General features: G+C 38.3%; 1 protein-coding gene across 1 annotated transcript; it reads right to left on the bottom strand.

Annotated features, from left to right (window-relative positions):
* Positions 1–1,563: 1,563 nt before the first annotated feature.
* UPP1 (uridine phosphorylase 1) lies at positions 1,564–13,119 on the bottom strand. Its single transcript, XM_082752333.1, has 8 exons — positions 12,933–13,119; positions 11,209–11,273; positions 8,377–8,494; positions 7,728–7,886; positions 6,579–6,693; positions 5,838–6,047; positions 4,197–4,343; positions 1,564–2,713 (listed from the first exon to the last, which is right to left on the bottom strand). The coding sequence occupies exons 2-8, from the start codon at positions 11,259–11,261 to the stop codon at positions 2,574–2,576; spliced, it is 942 nt and encodes a 313-aa protein (XP_082608459.1). The 5' UTR covers positions 11,262–11,273; positions 12,933–13,119; the 3' UTR covers positions 1,564–2,573.
* Between the last annotated feature and the right edge of the window lie 5,675 nt (positions 13,120–18,794).

Below are 18,794 nucleotides of genomic sequence, written 5' to 3'. Positions count from 1 at the left end.
TCTTCATTTTAGGACTTCTCATAACTTCCATTAAAGGAAATCTTTCTCTGAAGTACTTCAAGATGCCAAAAACAGAGATTTATTTCTTCAAATCCCCAATCAAGTTACTGCCCATTCTCAGCCTCTTTCAAATGTGAAATAAATATGTTTTAACCTGCTTTCATCATGGTTCAACCATTTCTTTAACAAAAAGTAGGGGTAAGGCCAGAAGAATACCAGGAATCAATAAACAGACCATCGGTAGAAACCCAGCTCTTTTCTCCCTTCATGTTTCCATCTTAGTTACATCTTCTGCCTTCCTCCTTGACTTTTATCCCTTCTGATCTCTGCACTAACCTGATTCTGTAGTGTATTTCTAGGTAGATCATGACACAGACAGCAGAAGTGGGCCTTTGGTTTGAAATTGAGTTTTCTGGTGTTTGCAGGATTTGCAGAAGTACCAAGAGACGCTGCACCATCTAACATCAAACATGTATTGCAAGTTCTTTGTAACTTTAAAAATATCACTGCTCCAAATCCTAATTCATGTTCTGCAGCCTACATATGCTGATTTTCTATACAATACATGAAGAATAATAAGTTTAAATAAAGATTAATTTGCATATAAAAGCCTGTTAAATATTTTAGAATTCTTTATGGACCTCTCTGTAAAACCCACAGGAAGGTAGCTGCACCACCGGATGCACACAGCTGAGTCATTTCTTTATCTTTCTGTCCAGCTGCAGTCACCAGGGATAATGCAATTGTTCTTATCAGGGTAGCTTTCTGGCAAGTTTCCTCTGAAGTTAAGAGGAGGGTTTTTTTTGCATGTAGGATGTGTTTATGTAGCACCTTCTTGTATTAGGAATATAGTATTACAGAATGGTGAACAGTGGAAAACAACAGGACACTTGATTTCCTTTGATTTCTAATTTTCTTTTTCTTAAACCATACATCCCCTTACTTCACCTTCAGAAAGCACAGAAGAAAAATATCTTAGCAGGAAGAAAAGTACAATGTCCTAAGGAACAGTGGGAAGGAGAACATGGAAGGAGAGTCTGCTGAGGGCTCTCTCTTCCAAACCCATACCAACCAACTCCGTGTAGGCTCCTCGTCAGCCTTGAGGGTGGCACGTTGCTTCTTATGCAATCTCATTTTTATTTCCTTCCTACTGGTCTGGGAACAGGAGGTTGCAGGCAAGAATGCTCTTTGCCACACAGTTCCTGGGGACCTCACAGGGTTTCACACAATGCCCAGGCAACTACTGGGCACAGCTAACCACAGATTTTCCTTTTCTTTTTTTAAGTAAGGGAGGAACAGTTCAAACAAAATGTGGAATCCTTCCCTCCCACCTCCTTCCGTCAACCAGGGGAAATGAAAATAAGCTCTTTTGAAAAGCTTACCTTTGTTGTATATCCTGAACATAAAATGAGAAAATCTGTTTTTAAAACTGAAAGGGAACTAAATTAGTAAATCACAGGAATTTAAACCATGTTTGGATATTAAGAAAAAAAAAAAAAAAAAAAAAAAGCAGCTGGACTATCCCTTGCAGTAGAGAGAGAGATAAACACATTTTTCTTTAGTTGACCACATATTTATACTCTTAACCACAAAGCAGCAATGACCATGATTTAAAAATAAGAATAAAAAACAAGTGCTAGGCCAATGAGTGCAGAAAACTTTGTAGAAATAGTTTTGGTGGCATGTACAGTCAATAGGTATTCTCCCTTTTTCCTGAAGAAGTTGCAAGAGTAGAGATGAAAACCAATTCAAAAAGGAACAAAATGTGAGGAAGAAAATGAACTACCATCATGCAGTCCTGTGAAGATGCTGTGCATCTCCTGAATGCCTGTGGTTCCTCTTCACTCAGCAGGAGCCAGGATTCAGCAAAAGATTTCAAGTTCTTCAATGCAAAATTCCAGTGTGTTTCCTGGATGCTGATTCAATGACATAGTTAAAATAGGACATGAATGACCTTATTGGGTTAACTCAGGATCTCAGAAGTACAGATGTTCAACACATAAGTGTCAAGTCCTTAATCCTGAGGAAATTTAGTCTCACACTTTGCAATTTCATGAAATTTTAATATATGAAAATAATACTGTTTATCTGTCGAAGTCTGGAAAAAATAATCTACATTCACTCTAAGTTTTCTTTATAAAGTAAAGCAACAAAGGCAATTATATATATATATATTTAAAATACAATGTGAAAGGATTAGCATTCTTAAGTTAATTTTAATTTGGTGGTTTGCAAGTACTTTGCAAGACACATTTGATTTTCTTCTTAGCAGCAGGGATAAATAAAGCTTTTTCATACATTATAGCAAGCTTGTCCTTCACAACAGATCCACTTTCCAGTTCACAGAAATGTGAGTCTTAAATCCCAGCAACACAAAACTAAATTAATCTTAACTGAAGTCCATTCAGCACATTCAGTTTCCAAAGCACATTGACATACGTGATTAACTTCCACAGACACAGAGAATGCTGTAAGCTATTCTGAAGCAAAAGATCTTTAATGCACTGAAGTTATGACCATAACTTCAGCTGTATAAAAGCCTTCTGCTTCTAAAAAAAACAAAGGTGGACATTTCATACTTTCCCAAGACTTTTCTTAATGAAATATCCCACTAATTTCTGCGGTCTCTGCTGGTACTCCACAAGTATGTCATGTGAGCTGCTAATCTGATCCCCTTCAAGACGATTCAGAAGAGTGACACACACTACAGCAGCTAGAAATGAAAAGACAGGAATGAAATGAACAGATAGGAATGACATTCTGGCACTTCAACAGTCCAAACTGATAAACATTTGAACAAACAGCTATGAGATGAGAACATGTGATAGAAAACAAACCCTAGAAAACAGTGTACAGTACCATAAAACACTACAGGACTAGCATGCTATGGATGACATTAAAAAAAGTTACAAAAATTTTAAGACAACTGATCAATACATTAGCAGAGCAAGAGCTCTTAGGCATCTCCAGATACTCATTATACTCACAACTCATGTTTTTCTAGATAGGAATTATATTTCGTAACTATCCAGGGCTTGACTGGTAGGAACTGATCAGAGAACTGTCTGTTCTAGCAGATATTTGCTGCCCACTGTCATCTGCCTTACCCCTAACTTGAATTCCTACACTGTAAATCCAGGAGCCAGCAGATAAACTGTTTCAGCATTTGTGGGAGCCTGGAAAATAGATGAGGATCTTGTGGATTATCTCAGGCTAACCTGCTACTTTTTGATAACCAGAGCACCAAATCCCTCCCTTCACTCAAGCTGATCTCTACTGTTGTTCTTCTGTACCTGGGCTTCTGCTGGTGACAGTTTGCAGAGCATGAACATTAACACACGTTGCAAACTTCCAAAGTACAGACAGCAAAAAGGAGCGCGCTACCTAATGGATTACTGATACCATGGGCTAGATTTTTAACAACTCTCATGTCAGTTAGAAGAGAAGGTGTTCAATATAAGCATCGGCCTTTTTCCTTATTTTTGTTAATTTCCTTCTCCTTGTACCTAAGGAAGTTTGAGAAACAAAGATGTTTTGAATTAGCAGATTCTCTGCCAAGGAAAGTGAGAGACTACAGTTAACATGGTAAGTGAATAGATGTTGTATTGCATCATATTTAATTGTTTTTTTGTGTTTTTTTTTTCTCTTCACCAAAATTCACTGAAAATTAGCTTATGAAAAAATATTAAAATCTCATTTTATAATTAGGAATGGTTTATTCATGATGCTTCCAAAGATCTTTAACTATTTAGGAATTACAGCTCTAAGTCTACACAAAATACATCAGTTTTCAATTTGATATGAATGTATAGGAAGTGATTAAAATTTTACTTATATGAGAATCAGCTGCTTGATTAAATTAAACAGGTGCTTCCAGCAAACTTCAAGAACTAAATGAATAAAACAAATTAGTTCTATAGGGTAATTAGGTACTTTTATGATTTGTGTGCTTGCCAAGGGCTGGAATAACAAATGACCAGGCCTAAACTATACAAGAAATATGAGAAGCAGTTTGCATAAGATTTGAATACATATGACACAAATCAAGCAGTTACAGTAACAGAACTATAACCAGAGATGTTTCATGCAGAAGGTCTATTAAAGCCACATTCACAGTTTGTGCCAGAAATTGCCAGCACTGCAGAAAAAAAAAAAAAATCCTCTAGCTTGAATAAAGCAAATTCATGTTAGCTTACCTCTGACACCACTCAGATTGCACATTGCTGCAAAGACAGAAGATTCCATCTCAATGTTTCTGACGCCAGAATCATAAGCCGCTTTCAAATATTGCAGTTTCTCTTCTTCATTGTATAAGCAGATTGCACCATCCAACCTGCCCTGTCCTGCAAAGCCATTTTGGAGAAATTTTCAGATTGAGGACATCACAGAACAAATTCAATTTCTAAAATACCCAATTATTGCAGTTTCCCCTATACAGTGTCCAGGCTTTACTGCTATTTACTACTACTATCTTTTTCACATGCAAGAGAAATAAGACGAAGTGATTCTTAGCTATTTTTAGAGTTTCTGTGTATTACTTGCATTTTTTATAATATGACTCACAGTAACTTAATTGGTCTTCTCCATCTTAAACTGTCAAATTCATAAACAGGAAAATGTAACAAGTAGTTTCTCCCAGGTGAGACGTGTCAGAACTCTGCAACAAACTACATCTCCTTTAAGTTGTACAGAAGTGCTGCACTTTTTCCTGCATGTTTAATCATTGCCTAGAAGTACTGCCAGGCCTCAAAATGTCTTTCTGATAGTACCTTACAAAGGAAGGAGGTGAGGAGTCTCTTAAGGTAAATAGTGAATACTAGCACCATTCTTTGAGAAAATGTGTTTGTTCAAATTAAGACTAATGCCTACAGATAAAATGGTAGCACCTTACCTACAGTATAGTTAAATGACACAGTGATTTACACAGTATCCTTTTGTTTTCAGGAGGTGTATTTCTAAATTAATATCCCTGAGCTTTTTTTCAGTTCTTGTTTATGTACTGAGAACATTCCTGATGCTATTTTTTTTTTTTTTTTTTTTTTAGGTGTTGCTTGGCCTTGCTTTTTGTGTCTGAAAAGATACACAAACTGACATTGTCTGCTTCTGACCCACCTTGTAGACTAGTAACAATGTGTGTTCCCCTGCACATTGCACCCTTAGTCACCTCACACTGCCAGTAACTGCTAGAGAAAGCAGTATCAGGTGCAGTCTACAATCCGTTCTCGCAAGATTTGGAAGATTTTTATTAACAGATCTGGGATACCAGAAAAGCAATTGAATGTCTACATGCTAATTCATAGTAAGCCTTGGAGGTTTGCCTCTCCTGTGTAGCAAGACTGACACAACTCAGCTAAATATTGTCTTCAGTTGTGCATGGGAAACAAGTTTCAACATTTCCTTTAGGGAAAAAACAAACAAACAAACAAACAAAACAAACAAAATTTAGATATTGAACTAGTTGGGAAACAAAACAAAACAGATACAAGTGACTCCTCTTGTACTCTTGGACGCCTCAGTAAATTTCAGAAATTTTATGACAGACATACCTAACTGACAAGTTCATGAAAATTGTATAGTGGACTATAAGCATTTCAGAGGACCTGTTTGAGGTGAGTAGAATAATTCCCCACAAAATTAAAAGTTTGATACAGCAAATTGCTAAGCACAGTGTTTGATTTTAAGTATATTAAAACATTTGTTAATTATAGTCAACAGGACAGCTCAAAGCGTGGGATGTGGTATTTTCATTGGACTAGAACTTTAATGTTAAAATACAGTTCAGTAGGGATTTGTTGCTGCTTACCAATATGCTGCTGTTGGCCTGTTGCCAGCCTTACCTTCATAGAAATCCAAAGTGCACATAGTGTTTCCAATGACTGTATTGAATTCATTGATTTCTTTACTGCACTGCATCAGCTCTTTAGCTAGCTCTTCATCTAGATTCGTGCTGCGAATTATGGTTTTTCCCAGAACAACCTGTTCAAACTGAGGTTTGAAGGTGGCATCTACAGACTGCCTAGTGATAACCACTGAGCCTGGCTCCAGACCTGCAGTAAAAAGAAACAGACACAACTGCATAATGTAGTTAATGCTTAGTTTCCACAGACGTGAAAACACACATCTCGACCCTATCCTGCTTCTTTTAAAGGTGCCCCTTAACTCACAAGGAGTTTTTCTTTGTGCATGCCTAACTGCTTCAGTTTATTATTGCAAATATTTTTGAAAGAATGAAACTTTGACATTTTCCTCTTAGATTTTTTATCTCTGTTATTTCATATAGGGCAGGAATGTCCTTCTCACTTTGTCATATCTCTTCCATGCATTTTGTCTATCCAGAGAAGCTGATACTACCTTTCCTTGCAAAATTATAGAAGCAAAACAATTCATTGTTTCATATGGAAGGACAATTAGGAACAGGGAATAAAAGAAAAGATACACGATTAAATGTATTCAGTCTCCTGCAGACAACTGTTTTTACCATAAATCACTGACTTTCAAAGAGACACTCTATTCCCCTACATTCCTATATCCCTACATTCTTTGGTTTGCAGAAAAAATGAAATCAAGAGGGGAAATACCTATTCCACCCGAGGTGCCAATGCGAATAAGGGTTATGTTGGAACACTTGGCATGATACAACAGTTTGATCAGCTCGTGCAACATGATTGATATAGAAGGAATGCCCATACCGTGCTGAAATGAAAGCAGAAATTCATGTTCGACATTCACATAGACAATGCAAAATACATATGGAAGAAGGAGTTAGACGATATCTCCCTCTTGATACTTTCTTCCAAATGTCTCTTAATTACCTCTGGCAAAAACCCTAACCTTATGGGCCCACTGAAGAAACTTTGAAAAACAAACAGAAGGACTCACACTGAATTTGCAGACTATGGATAAAGTTCAATATTTCTAAGAATCTTGAATCACAACCTATTTACATTCTCAAAATTACAATCAGTGTCCTTTCCTAAGGTTTCAAATGTCCTTCATCACAGAACTTGTCTTAAACACAAGAAAAACCCTACTCTGATTTTTTACCAACCTGAAATGTGGCTAGTTAAGCTAAAGGTTTTCAAAACACAATTGTTCCTATTTAGTCACAAAGTTCAGCAAGGTGTAAGTCCACCTCAACATGCTTAATAATGTCAGAGTGATACTACAGTTTTATGTTGTTGCAATTCAAGTGTGTAGTTTGTCTACAAATAAAGCTACAAGTTTTAAAATGAGTTGGCAGCACAAGTACCATGGAATACTACTCTTAAGCTAAGGGAACACATTTGAAAATGCCACTGTAGGTATTTAGCTCTGGATGTGATATAGACATTTTTTCAAATGCCCCACATACATCAGGTGATCTTTTTTTCCATTATTCAGGGTAGTGAGTAGGGATAAGACAACAGTCAGTCTGCTCAAAACATTTATAAGGCTGTTCCTGCAACACCTCAGGGGTATGCAGAGGGAAAATAAGACAAGAAGGGAATTAGGGTTTTGGAGACCTGCCCTTATACAAGAAAGGGCTAGAAAGGAATTCTTAATTAGCCCATGGGACTATTTCGAACATGGCTGAAAACCCTCTAAAACCTGATTCTATTAAGTGTTTAAAAGGAATATGCATTCATATTTTCTGCTTTGAACTGCATCAAAGAACTGTGGCCAGTATGACATATGTGAGGTATCTGGACACTTTTATATTCCAGTTCTGTGTTTGAATGGTCACTTACACTGACTGACAAAACAGGTCCCACTTTGTACATTGCATAACGGTCAGTTCCCGCACAGATGTTAGGATAGTCACCATCTTGGTTCCCAAGTCCCAGTTCTTCAGCTATGTAGGCAATAAAAGCTTTCATCCGTGAAGGACTTCCTCCAACACACACAAACTGTTGTGGATGGAATTCAACAAAACAAAATCACTTGTATGATTCAGGTTATCAAAGAACATGCAAAGATAAACATAAGTATGCAAACACCTGAAGTTAACACAAAACTATTCACAGATGTGGTTCTTCTCATAATTATTCTAAAAGGCCATTAAGAAAAATTATGAAAAAAAAATATATATTTTATACAGCATCCAAAGGCTTCGTCCTGTTTAAATTAGTATAATAGAGATATTGACTTCAAAGCCTCCAAAAGGAATTCTACCTGTATAGAGACTACAGCATTTGTCTTTTCACTATATGAAGAGACAGCCAGAAACTATTATCCTCAATTGATACTGATAGTAGCAAAAACTTGCAAGTCTTATTTCCTTTTCACTCCTTCCTCAATTGGTGATATGCTGCCTTGTTTAATCTTATTTTGAAGACAGCTGTATTCTCCCTTCTGCAGAAAAGCCTTAGGCTTGCCGAATGACATGCAGCTTCTTACCTTTACATCTCCAAACAACGCAGGAAAATCATGGGTACCAGTCCCAAGAGCAAAATGGTACAGGATGTCTTCTTTCATTTTCTCCAGGTGAGGGTTACAAAGATGGATCGCATTCCCTCTGTCAGGACAGCAGCATTGTGAAACATAGCAAATATACACAAAAACATGTATAAAATAAATCCTAATTTTCCAAATTCAAGCAGTAAAAGTTGGGAAATACCACATCTAAGCATGTCTGCACTATCCTATCACACATCACATTAGGGAAATCCTAAATTTCATAACACCTTCAATTGCATAACGAATCACATCTGATATTGAACACTGCACAGATGCAATTGCTGAAGAATAGTCTAGGCAGCAGGAAGCATTTACAAGAGTACAAACTTCACCTTGAACAATATTAAAGGTGTGAACCAGTGCAGGGCATTATGATGAGCAGAGCAATGGGAATAGGACCAGGGAATATTCCATAGGCCACCTTACCACATTGGCAGTCTACAACAAAGTTGAAAAGCAAACTCTGACCCCTTTGTGTTTTGAGTGATCCTCCTAGCCACTTGAGAAGGGTGGGAAGTTTTGGGCATTGCAGACAGGCCCAAAGAGAATATCTGGCAATTTGGCTCACTGTAACTCTGTCATCCAGCCAGAAGGAAAGAATCAACATCCTGAAATCAGTAGCAAGAGTACAGAGGAGCAGAAATAGGACAGGAAAGAAGTAAATGGTAATCTGAAGCAAAGAAAAACCATGTAAGAGAAAAATAGTTTAAGAAAAAGGGAAAGAGAGGAAAATGTAAGAAGAATTCACTTCCTTTTAAGTTGCTTCTTCTAAGGAAGTGATACACCTTAAAAAAAAAAAAATATTTTTGAAGAATCAGGAAATGCCAAAGCAATGAGGGAAAACTGAACTATTTAGCATGTGGGAATTGCCTTCATGGAAAATTTGGTAGTGGACTAAGCAAGCTAAATGATTCATAAAACATCTTCCTTCTGTGCTTGATGTTTCAAGTTCAGTGGAAACAAGTAGGAAAGACTAGTCAATAATAACAAGCTAGAATAAAATACCAACCAATACTTCAAAGCAGTTTTTGAGAGATGAAATCAAGAACTAAATATCTTCCAGACACAAGAAGATGACTTAATAGCTTAATGAACGCTCGCTGCAGACACAGCACAGCTCAGCAAATTCAGACTGCTTTGTCAGAGGAGACAAACGAAAAGAGTTTGCCTGGAGTTTATGCAAAAAAAAAAAATAAAAAAAATAAAAAAAAAATACTTTGCAGGAACAACTCTGGAGACTACACATAGGCGTTAGTGTTATTTTAGATGTTTTAGGTTATCATGTCTGTCTTCTAATTCTTCTCAGAAGGGCTGTGATTTCCTGTAGGTTCCATGTCTTTATGTACCAATCCTGTACAGGATGTACTAGATACCTTTAGAGGTCTAAAATCTGCTAGCTGCCCATACTGAGTTCACTGAGTTGTTCCTCAAAAAGCAAAGAAAATAGTTACAATCCCAAAGTTAAATCATTTCTGTTCTTGAAACTCTCTAGTGCCACTAACTACTCAGCAGCAGCCATTACAGCCAACATAATACACCCTGATCTACCCTGTTTGTCTCTGCCCACCACCAACTACTGCCCTCAGCAACCAAAAGAGCAGCCTAATAATGTGGGTGGTTCCTCTCCTCTCCTTCCACCCAGCTCATCCTCTTCTTCAAGGAAGTTGTAAACTCAGAGAAATAAAGAGTAAGTTACTGCACTTCAGCAAGGAGCAGACAGGAGATTGCCAGCTCACATGAGCAGAATTCCCAGGCTGCTCTCTCTGAATAATTCCTGTTAGTTAGGCATTGTGAGACTCTCCTCCCATACTTAATAGATCACTAATGCAGATGAAATAGCTGCCTGTGATGGTGTTTACTGAAATGGCTTTTAGGTACAAATAGGATATGACTTGAAATTGCTTTACAATTTGTTCTCAGACAAGCAAAAAAATATTTCCTTCATTATGAGAATACCAGCAATAAAAGCTTCTCTCCAGGAAATAAACTGGAAAAAGGCGAGGCCTCTGTTAAAAGCACTGAGAAAGTCAAGCGGTATGTGCCAACACCACTGTCTTCACGCCTGGCCTACACAGAGCTTCCTTCCTCAGCTGTGTCTATATTTTACCTTTTTCATCTCATATCCAACCAGCAATGCTCTTCAACCCAGGGTCTCACTGCAGTTACACATTGTTACTAGCTTGCACTTGTTATCTGTCCATCCAAATCTAATTGCAGACTTGGACCCTGGGGTAAAACGAGCAATAAAAGTAAGCATATTACTATCTGTACATGGGACCAATGCCCAGGATTTACAGTAGAGGCAAAGTTTGCCTGATAAAAATCTTGGGCTGTAACTCAATGGAACAGACAATTTATTCCCTCACACTGCTGTAAAGCAAATGTAACTACTGGGGGTTTAAACAGAACATGGATATCTGTGGACTAAACATGCGCATATGATTTTACTAAAAGAAGTTGAAAGTAAAGATGAGACAAAGAGATTGAAATTTTTGTTCATATTCTTCAGGCAGATAGGTCCAGCTATAGGCAGCAACCAAAGTCAACATTTCAACATGTTAAAAATCATATAAGCATCACCTATGCTAAGAAAAAATCACTGCCATGATAAATGAAAAAGGCTATCCAGAAAAGCACTCTGTGTAGATACTTGATCTTATAATCAATATTTGTGTCATATACTTTATCTTAAATGCCTGTGTAATGATTTTTACAGTTTGAGGAAGAAGGTAAGCGTGAACTTGGACAAGACAATTAATATTTGAATCTTACTTTGAAGACTGTTCATCTTCCTTTTTCTTCTCATTTGAGATCCCAGGAGCCATGTATGCTTTAACCTAGAATTACATTAAAAAAAAAAAATGCATCAATAACAGTGACAGAAACCTTCTACAGAGGTGACACTGGCATAAATATTAAAACCAAAAAACTATTCAGCCATGCTACAGATTCTCTAACTCTAGCAAAACGAGCATGTGCCGTTCCTACAGCTGAGCACCACCACTTCCAAAGCACTGACACCAAAACTAACCACCTCCTAACATAATCCCCACCTCACCACGACTTCTGCTCTCCAGTGTAAGCAAGACCTGGCTTATGGGCCAGAGAGAGGCAAGTCTCAAAGCTAGGTAGGCAGTCCTCCTCCTTCTATACCTCCCTCATGGTCAGCAATGGCTGAACCTGGTCTAGTCCCCTTTTACCTCTGCCTCCAGAAGGTCTCCACAGCTCATCTCTAACTGTCATATGCCTGAAACCCGAGTTCCAGGAAACATCTTACTCATTGTATTCTCTTTGTCAAACTCCTCCTACTGATCATAAGAGCATTTCTATCTGGCCCAGCCTCAGGGTGAAGAAGATTAAACCAAATATGAGTCCCAGAAGGTCCAGCACTCTAGTCCATCATCCATCTTAAATATCTCTTTTTTCCTAATCCATTACCCTAACCTATTAAAAATAAATAAAATAAATTTCCCTTCTGCATTCTCCTTTACATTTGACTAGACAAAATTATCACTGGGGCTTTGGTACCAATACGACGACAGACATAATTAGAGGATGATTCATTTGTTATTATTTTCAGAAGCGACTAAGGCTACGTGCAGAAGTTGGTTCTTTCTGGAAATGCCCTGACAGGAAGTCTTGAATCACAAAGTTTTGCTCTACCCTCCTTTACCAAGAGCCTGACAGCACGTAGCTACCAGAGGCAGGTTCTCAACTCTTAAAGCCCCGGGGATGACACCATAAGGAAACAGAAAGCAGCCAGTTTTGCAACAGAATTGCAAACAGGTGAATTTTGAAAGAACCGAAATACAAAAAAAAAAAAAAAAAAAAAAAAAAAAAAAAGATGAGGTGAGGATGGCATGTTAAAAGCCACTGAATTAAGGAAATGCATTTGAATTTGCAATGAATTTTATTGAATGAAGTTAAACTTCCCATTTACTAGATGCACCGAGCGTGTATCACAATCTGTGAGAAAGGAGGTAAAGCATAAAAATCACGTTTAGAAAAAAAAGCGGGCATCCTTGGGGCTGCGCGACAGGTGTCAGCAGCTTCGGGGTGCCGCTGCTGGGAGCAGCACAGCGCTTCTCCAGGGCTGTGCCTCCCCGAGGCGCACCAGCAAGGGGCCAGGACACGGCGGTGAAGCAGCGAAGCGATCCCTGCGTGCCCACGGCAGACGGCCGAGGATGAGGAGGATGCTCTTCACCTGCCGCCTGGCTTTGAGCACTGTCGGCAACGTCCTCGAAATGGCCGCCCGCCTCCCTCCCCCCCTCACCTGCCGGGAACCGCGCCGAGCCCCGCGCCCCCCCCCCCTCCCCGGCCGCTGCCGAGCCGCCTCCCGCCGGCCCCGGCCCCAGGCGCCGCCCCGAGGGACCCCAAGGGTCCCCTCACGGCAGGAGGCGCCCTCACAGGTGCGAGAGCCGGTGAGCGGCGCTTTCTAGCCTTCCTTCGCCGCTTGTACCCTTCCTGCCCGGCGAGTAGGCTCGCCTGCCCAGTACCTCAGCGCCTTGGCGAGGAGTGCCGAGGAGGAAGGGAGGCAGCCGGGTGCCGCTGCTCGCCGCTGGGACTTCGCCTCCCGGCAGCGATCCCAGGCGTGTGAAAGCCAGGGCAGCACGCTGGGGGGGAGGCCGGTGTCAAAGCGGAGCCCGCTGTGTGGTTTTGAAACATTTCCGTGGAAGCAGAAACCTGAGTCAGCCGGCCACTGCACCACCTAGTGATAATGATGTAATACTTGGAGTAAAAGCTGTGGGCAGAGCTGCAGCCCCGCACGTTTGAAACAAGTTCCGAGGAACCTGGAAAAAGAGACTGAAAATACTCTTGCCTAACACTTTCACTGCTCCGTCTTAAAAATCGGAGACTTGACTGTTATGTATAATCTATGAAGAGAGACGCGGGAGTTCTTCAGTAGAGGATAAACTTGTTTCAGTTTCTGTCTTGAATCAGTTGTGTTATACTAAGTGTAAAAGGATTAAAGTATTATCCTTTTCTGTCAATTAGCAAGAAATCTAAACCAAAAACAAACAAGCAAAAAACTATAAAGCAGTCCACAAGCACAAAACTAGCATTGTTCTCACCATAACCAAATACATTAAGCCCAGAATCCTGAAACAATTTTTAAAAACAGTTTTCCTGTTCACACTGTAGTTTGTCATAACAGGTAATTCTTGGGAGATTCTTCTGTACATCTGGGGGCAAACACGTTGGGCACAAGACATTGCCACAGTGTATTTATCACAACATCACGTGTTGGGACATTTAGAGTCAAACCTCTTAATTTCATATCTCATACCAAAATACTTTGTATGGGAATATAAAAGAGAGAAATCCCCTCCATACAGACGTGTTTCTAGCCATGAGGTGGAGGTGTACTAAAATAATTGCTCAACAAACTAAGAAAAATCTGGCACCCGTTCAGATTGGCACCCGTTCAAATCTCTAATAGGTAAAATAGAAGCTCAGTCTCCCCATGTATCTTCCTGTTTTCTGTTCCTTGATTATTTGTTAAAGCCTGAAAGTTACGGTAGTATATGACCCAAAATAAGCACCTTAGAAATCTATCTTAATTCTGCAGAGGGAAGTTTTCCTTTAAATAGGCGTATTACTTCCTTTGTCTCAGGATCCATTGAAAACTCTGCTTTGGCTTTCAAGAGGCTTGTCATTCAACTATGCCATTTACCAATGTAAATTACTCCTTTTGTAAATAAAGAACAATCAGGTTACCATAGATGCCTTGTCTGAAAAGTTCAATAAATAGTGTATCTCTCTGAATTTAGTAACTGCTTACTGTAGTAACCTTTGCTCTCAGTCACCTCCTGAAAAAGTTATTTAAAATTTAAATTGGTTTTAAGCTTCCTGTTTTTGTAATCTTTGGCTTCCCATTCTTTTTTTTTTTTTTTTTTTTTAGGAAAGATGAAAGTACAAAATATGTCCATAGGTGTTATTTTAGAAGCGTGAAAAATACACCCCTACATAATAGGATTATGGCGAAACAGATTACAAAAACTGTAACTGGCCTCACTTTTCAGATTTTTATACTGCATGGATAAAAACTTGCATGTATGGAAAGGAAGGCTGTCCTTTCACAACCAAAAGACTACTGTTTCCTGCTCACCACAGAGCATTTTTATAACCAGTAATTCAGCACAGATTTCTCAGACATTCACCTACTGCACTTTGGTTGTTCTGTCATTCTGGACATTTAGTGTCATTAAAACTATTAATAGGAGGGAAAAAAAAAAAAAAAAAAAAAAAAAGCACCAATATTGAACTTCTGGTTTTCTGTTTGTAAGTGTTTATTTGCTACAGGCTATTGCATGATATGTAGATACACTCTGAAAATAATATGCAAAGAACTGCAAAATCATAATTCTGTAGTGGCTACTCTTTATGGAAAAAAAAAATAGGATTCATTCTACATCTTTTGCTGAAATCTGCACCTTCATTGCAGACATGAGGATTTAAGAAATAGATATGCAGAAGTCAATGACATTTTACATGCTTAAGATGCAGAGACCGATTCAATTTTTGTTTCCATTGCTACACAAAGAAAATTAATGCATATATAACCCTGATCTCTGGAAATATGTTTATATTTAAGTCTAATCTAAAAAGATGGCAGTAATAAGAATAAAGGATGTATTCAGTCATATTAAAATGGAAACAGCCATTAGATGTTCCTCCAGTTAAGCAGTTGCATGTAAAAGGAAATCTATTCTTTATGTATCTAAACTGCCAAATTATTTTTAAATCTGCATCTGGAATTCTCTTTTAAAAGTATTCACATATTCAGTATACTTGGAAGTAAATCATAAAGTATAACTGCATTTTTATCTTTGGGCTTGCAAAGTGATCAGTATTCCAAAACAAATGAAATTATGTCACTTACTATTAAAGACATTCAGCTCAGAGATGGAGCACAATACAGCTAAATAACATTCTAGCATTTAAAACAAGTAAGGCTAGATTGTTGTGAGTGAGTGCCCAGCTTTTTACTTCTGCAGCTCTCTGAAAACCCTTCTAGGCTCAGAAACTTCCGCTGCTTTTCAATGGAACTGATGATGAATTTGAAAACTTAGCCAACTTCATGACTGCATTGACTCAGAAACAAATAAAATTACATAGTTACTGGGTGATAAGGTGGACTTAAACAAAACCTGTCCATACTTGAATTCATTGGAAACTTTCTGATTTTGTTACACTACTTTGATTTGATGTCTCTTGAAGAGCTTGTAACTTTTGCTGCTGCTGCATTATGCTGAAGGTACAAACACAAGTTCCAGGGTTCACCACTTGCTCTTATATATCTTAGTCTGAAAAAGCACTTCAGGTTGTTAATATTTTAACTCATGGTACTCAAACTGTGATCTATGAAGACTCGGTTGGCCAACAGTGCAGAGCACGTGTTTCCTTGGCTTGACTAAGGAAAGCTGACCATACATTAATGGCACATAAAACAAACTTTTGAGAACTTGAGGAATGTCATGTGGGCAATAGCTAACAGTGACTGAAGTAAAAAAAAAAAAAAAAAAAAAAAGACAATTTTTAAAGTAGGATATGGCATACACTTTTGAACTTAAAACCACTACTACAAATATTTCTAAAAACACAACTCTAGTAAAGCAATTGAACAGTGCTGAGTGACCAAAACAGGATCTCAGTTGTCTCTGCCTCAATCAATTGCCTAAAAAATGGACAGTTATGGACTAAAGCTGCAACATGGAGGAAAATATTCTAAAGCAAGGAAGCTTTACATATCAAACTACTCAAACTAATAAAATTACTCCAGGAAATCTTGTATAGATCTGTCTGTGACAGAGCTAATTTTCTTCCTAGTAGCTGGCATGGTGCTGTGTTTTGGATTTAGGATGAGAATAATGGTGATAACACATGGATGGTTTAGTTCTCACAGAGCAGTGCTCACATAGCCTTTCCAGCTCCTTGTGCTGTCCTGCCAGCGAGGGGGCTGGGCGTGAGCAGGAGCTGGGAGGGGACACAGCCAGGACAGCTGGTCCAAGGGATATCCCAAAACATGTGGCATCATGAGGAACAATAAAACTGAGGGGGGATGGCTGGGCGTGGGGGTGGCTGCTGCTCAGGAACAGGCTGGGCATTGTTCAGCAGGGGGTGAGCAGTTGCATTGTGCATCACTTGCTTTCTGTATTCTTTTATCATTATTATTAGCCCTTCGTTTTCTGTCCTGTTAAACTGTCTTTATCTCAAGTAATGAGTTTTTCCCTTTTTTTCCAATTCTCTCCCCTATCCCACTGGTGTGGGGTGAGCGGGGATGAGCAAGCAGCCGTGTGGTCCTTAGCTGCCTACTGGGTTAAACCACAAGATCCTAACAAGAAAAGACTTCAGAAAATAACAATTGGAATTCTCCTCTTCAGGTCAGCATTGAACACCCACACAGGCATTCTTATTTGATGGAACAAATTTTGAGGATTTTGGTGCAGCAAGCACATTTAAGTCTATGTGAACAGGCAATATACAAATTTGTGAATACTTTTAAATGCCCATGCTGTTATTTTTCTGTAACATTACTATCCCCAACTTTTTAAGTAAATATGTACTAAGTACCTTACAAAAAAAAAAATCTACAAAAATAAAATTGAAATTACTTCAATGTATGCTTAAGAACAAATAAAACCTCTTACTCAACTAATTAGTCTTAGAAAAGGTTTGGCTACCTTGCTGCTATGCAACTTCACACCAGAGTTTCATCATCACCTCACTTTTCCCCTTTCTTTTATTTTTTTTTTTATTTTTTATTTTTAATCGGTTAACCACAAGCCATACTTGTAAAAGAAGGCTCTCCTACAATAACAGGAGTCAGAATATCAAAGTGGGACTGAGAAGTTGTACTACCACTGATAGTTTGTAAAATTTAAGTATGCTACAAAGACTTGGTTTAATGTTGCAGTTTACCATTCACAGGATCAAGCTCAGCTCTATTATGTTTTTTTTAAGGATATTCAAGTAAAAATTATAACCTTTTCCAAAGACTGCATTGAATAGATAGCTGAATTCCCAGAGAAGGCATCATATGACAGCCTAATTCTGAAAAAGACATGAAGTGGTTATTTTTCTCAGAACATGAAGCAGCTACTGATGATTACTGCATTTGTGTAAAATTTTATAGCTGAAGTTCCACTGGTATTAACAATTTGCTCGCTATACATAGACAAGTTCTTCACACTGGCTTTTCCGTAGTGTTTCCCTCTTATGACTGGTAGGTCTTTCTACTGGTCAGGTTTTAATACTGTAAGTTCCAACTCTGACATCTCCTGGTACTCTAGCCTACAAAACTATATTTCATCAAAAACTCTGCTTTCATGCTAAATGTAAAGATTTTAAGTTGCCTGAACATAATCCACAAGACAATTTTTAAGTGAAAACTGTCTTAAGATAGTGTCTGTTTTTTTCCCCCTTTCAGATACAGCTTGATGATGCAACTTAAATTTTCTTATGTTTGGAAAGGTGCTGGTCTCTTCTCCTTAGTCACCAGTAACAGGATGCACAGGAATAGCACAAAGTTTTATCAGGGGAGGGTCAGATTGGACATGAGGAAAAAATGTCTTTACCGTGAGGGTGGTCAAACACTGGACCACCTAGAGAGGTGGTTGATGCCCCATGACTGTCATTGTTCAAGATACATTTGGACAACACCCCCAGTAAGATGATTTAACTTTTGGTTAGTCCTGAAGGCACTCAGACTAGATGATCTTGGAACATCTTTTCCTACTGAAGTATTCTATATTCTGTTCATAGAAATGCATAATCAGTATTACATTTTAAAATCTTCAGCTCCTGGACTCGGAGGCGTACCATGTAATAAGTGCACACAGAAAAGGAAAATAAATACAATTTATTAAAAACTTAACTTTTTATAACGTAAGCAAAAATATCCTATTGAAATTAGATCCACTTTCTAATGGGCTTTATAATGAAGTATTTAATTATTCACAGTGTTTAAGGGTATGTTCTAATTCAAGCAGATAAAAGAACAAGTGTTAAAATGTCAGTGTATATATTTTAGAGTCCTAAAACAATTTATTTTTTTCAAAGTACAAAGTGTTTTGCTGGTGTGAATAAACACATCTAGCATACCATTTATTTTTGTAGTCAAATTCAGGATATTTTTTTTTCATCTAAAAAGGCTGAATGTGTAGATATGCACAGCTTAGTCTGTGTCACTGTTTCCTTAATGACCCACCTTCTGTAAAATAAGGAAATGTGTAACAGGAAATGCCAACAACTCTTAGCTTAATTACGTGGCTGAACACTATCACCAATCAACTAGTTCTAGCATGCATAGCAATAGAATTTTCTAAGAAGTCTGAATATTTGGTCTACACGTTCTT

This window comes from Aythya marila, assembly GCF_965140915.1.
Source record: "Aythya marila genome assembly, chromosome: 2".
In the NCBI taxonomy this organism is placed as follows: domain Eukaryota; kingdom Metazoa; phylum Chordata; class Aves; order Anseriformes; family Anatidae; genus Aythya; species Aythya marila.
Note: the sequence above shows the minus strand (reverse complement) of the source record. Positions and strands in the feature narration are given on the sequence as shown.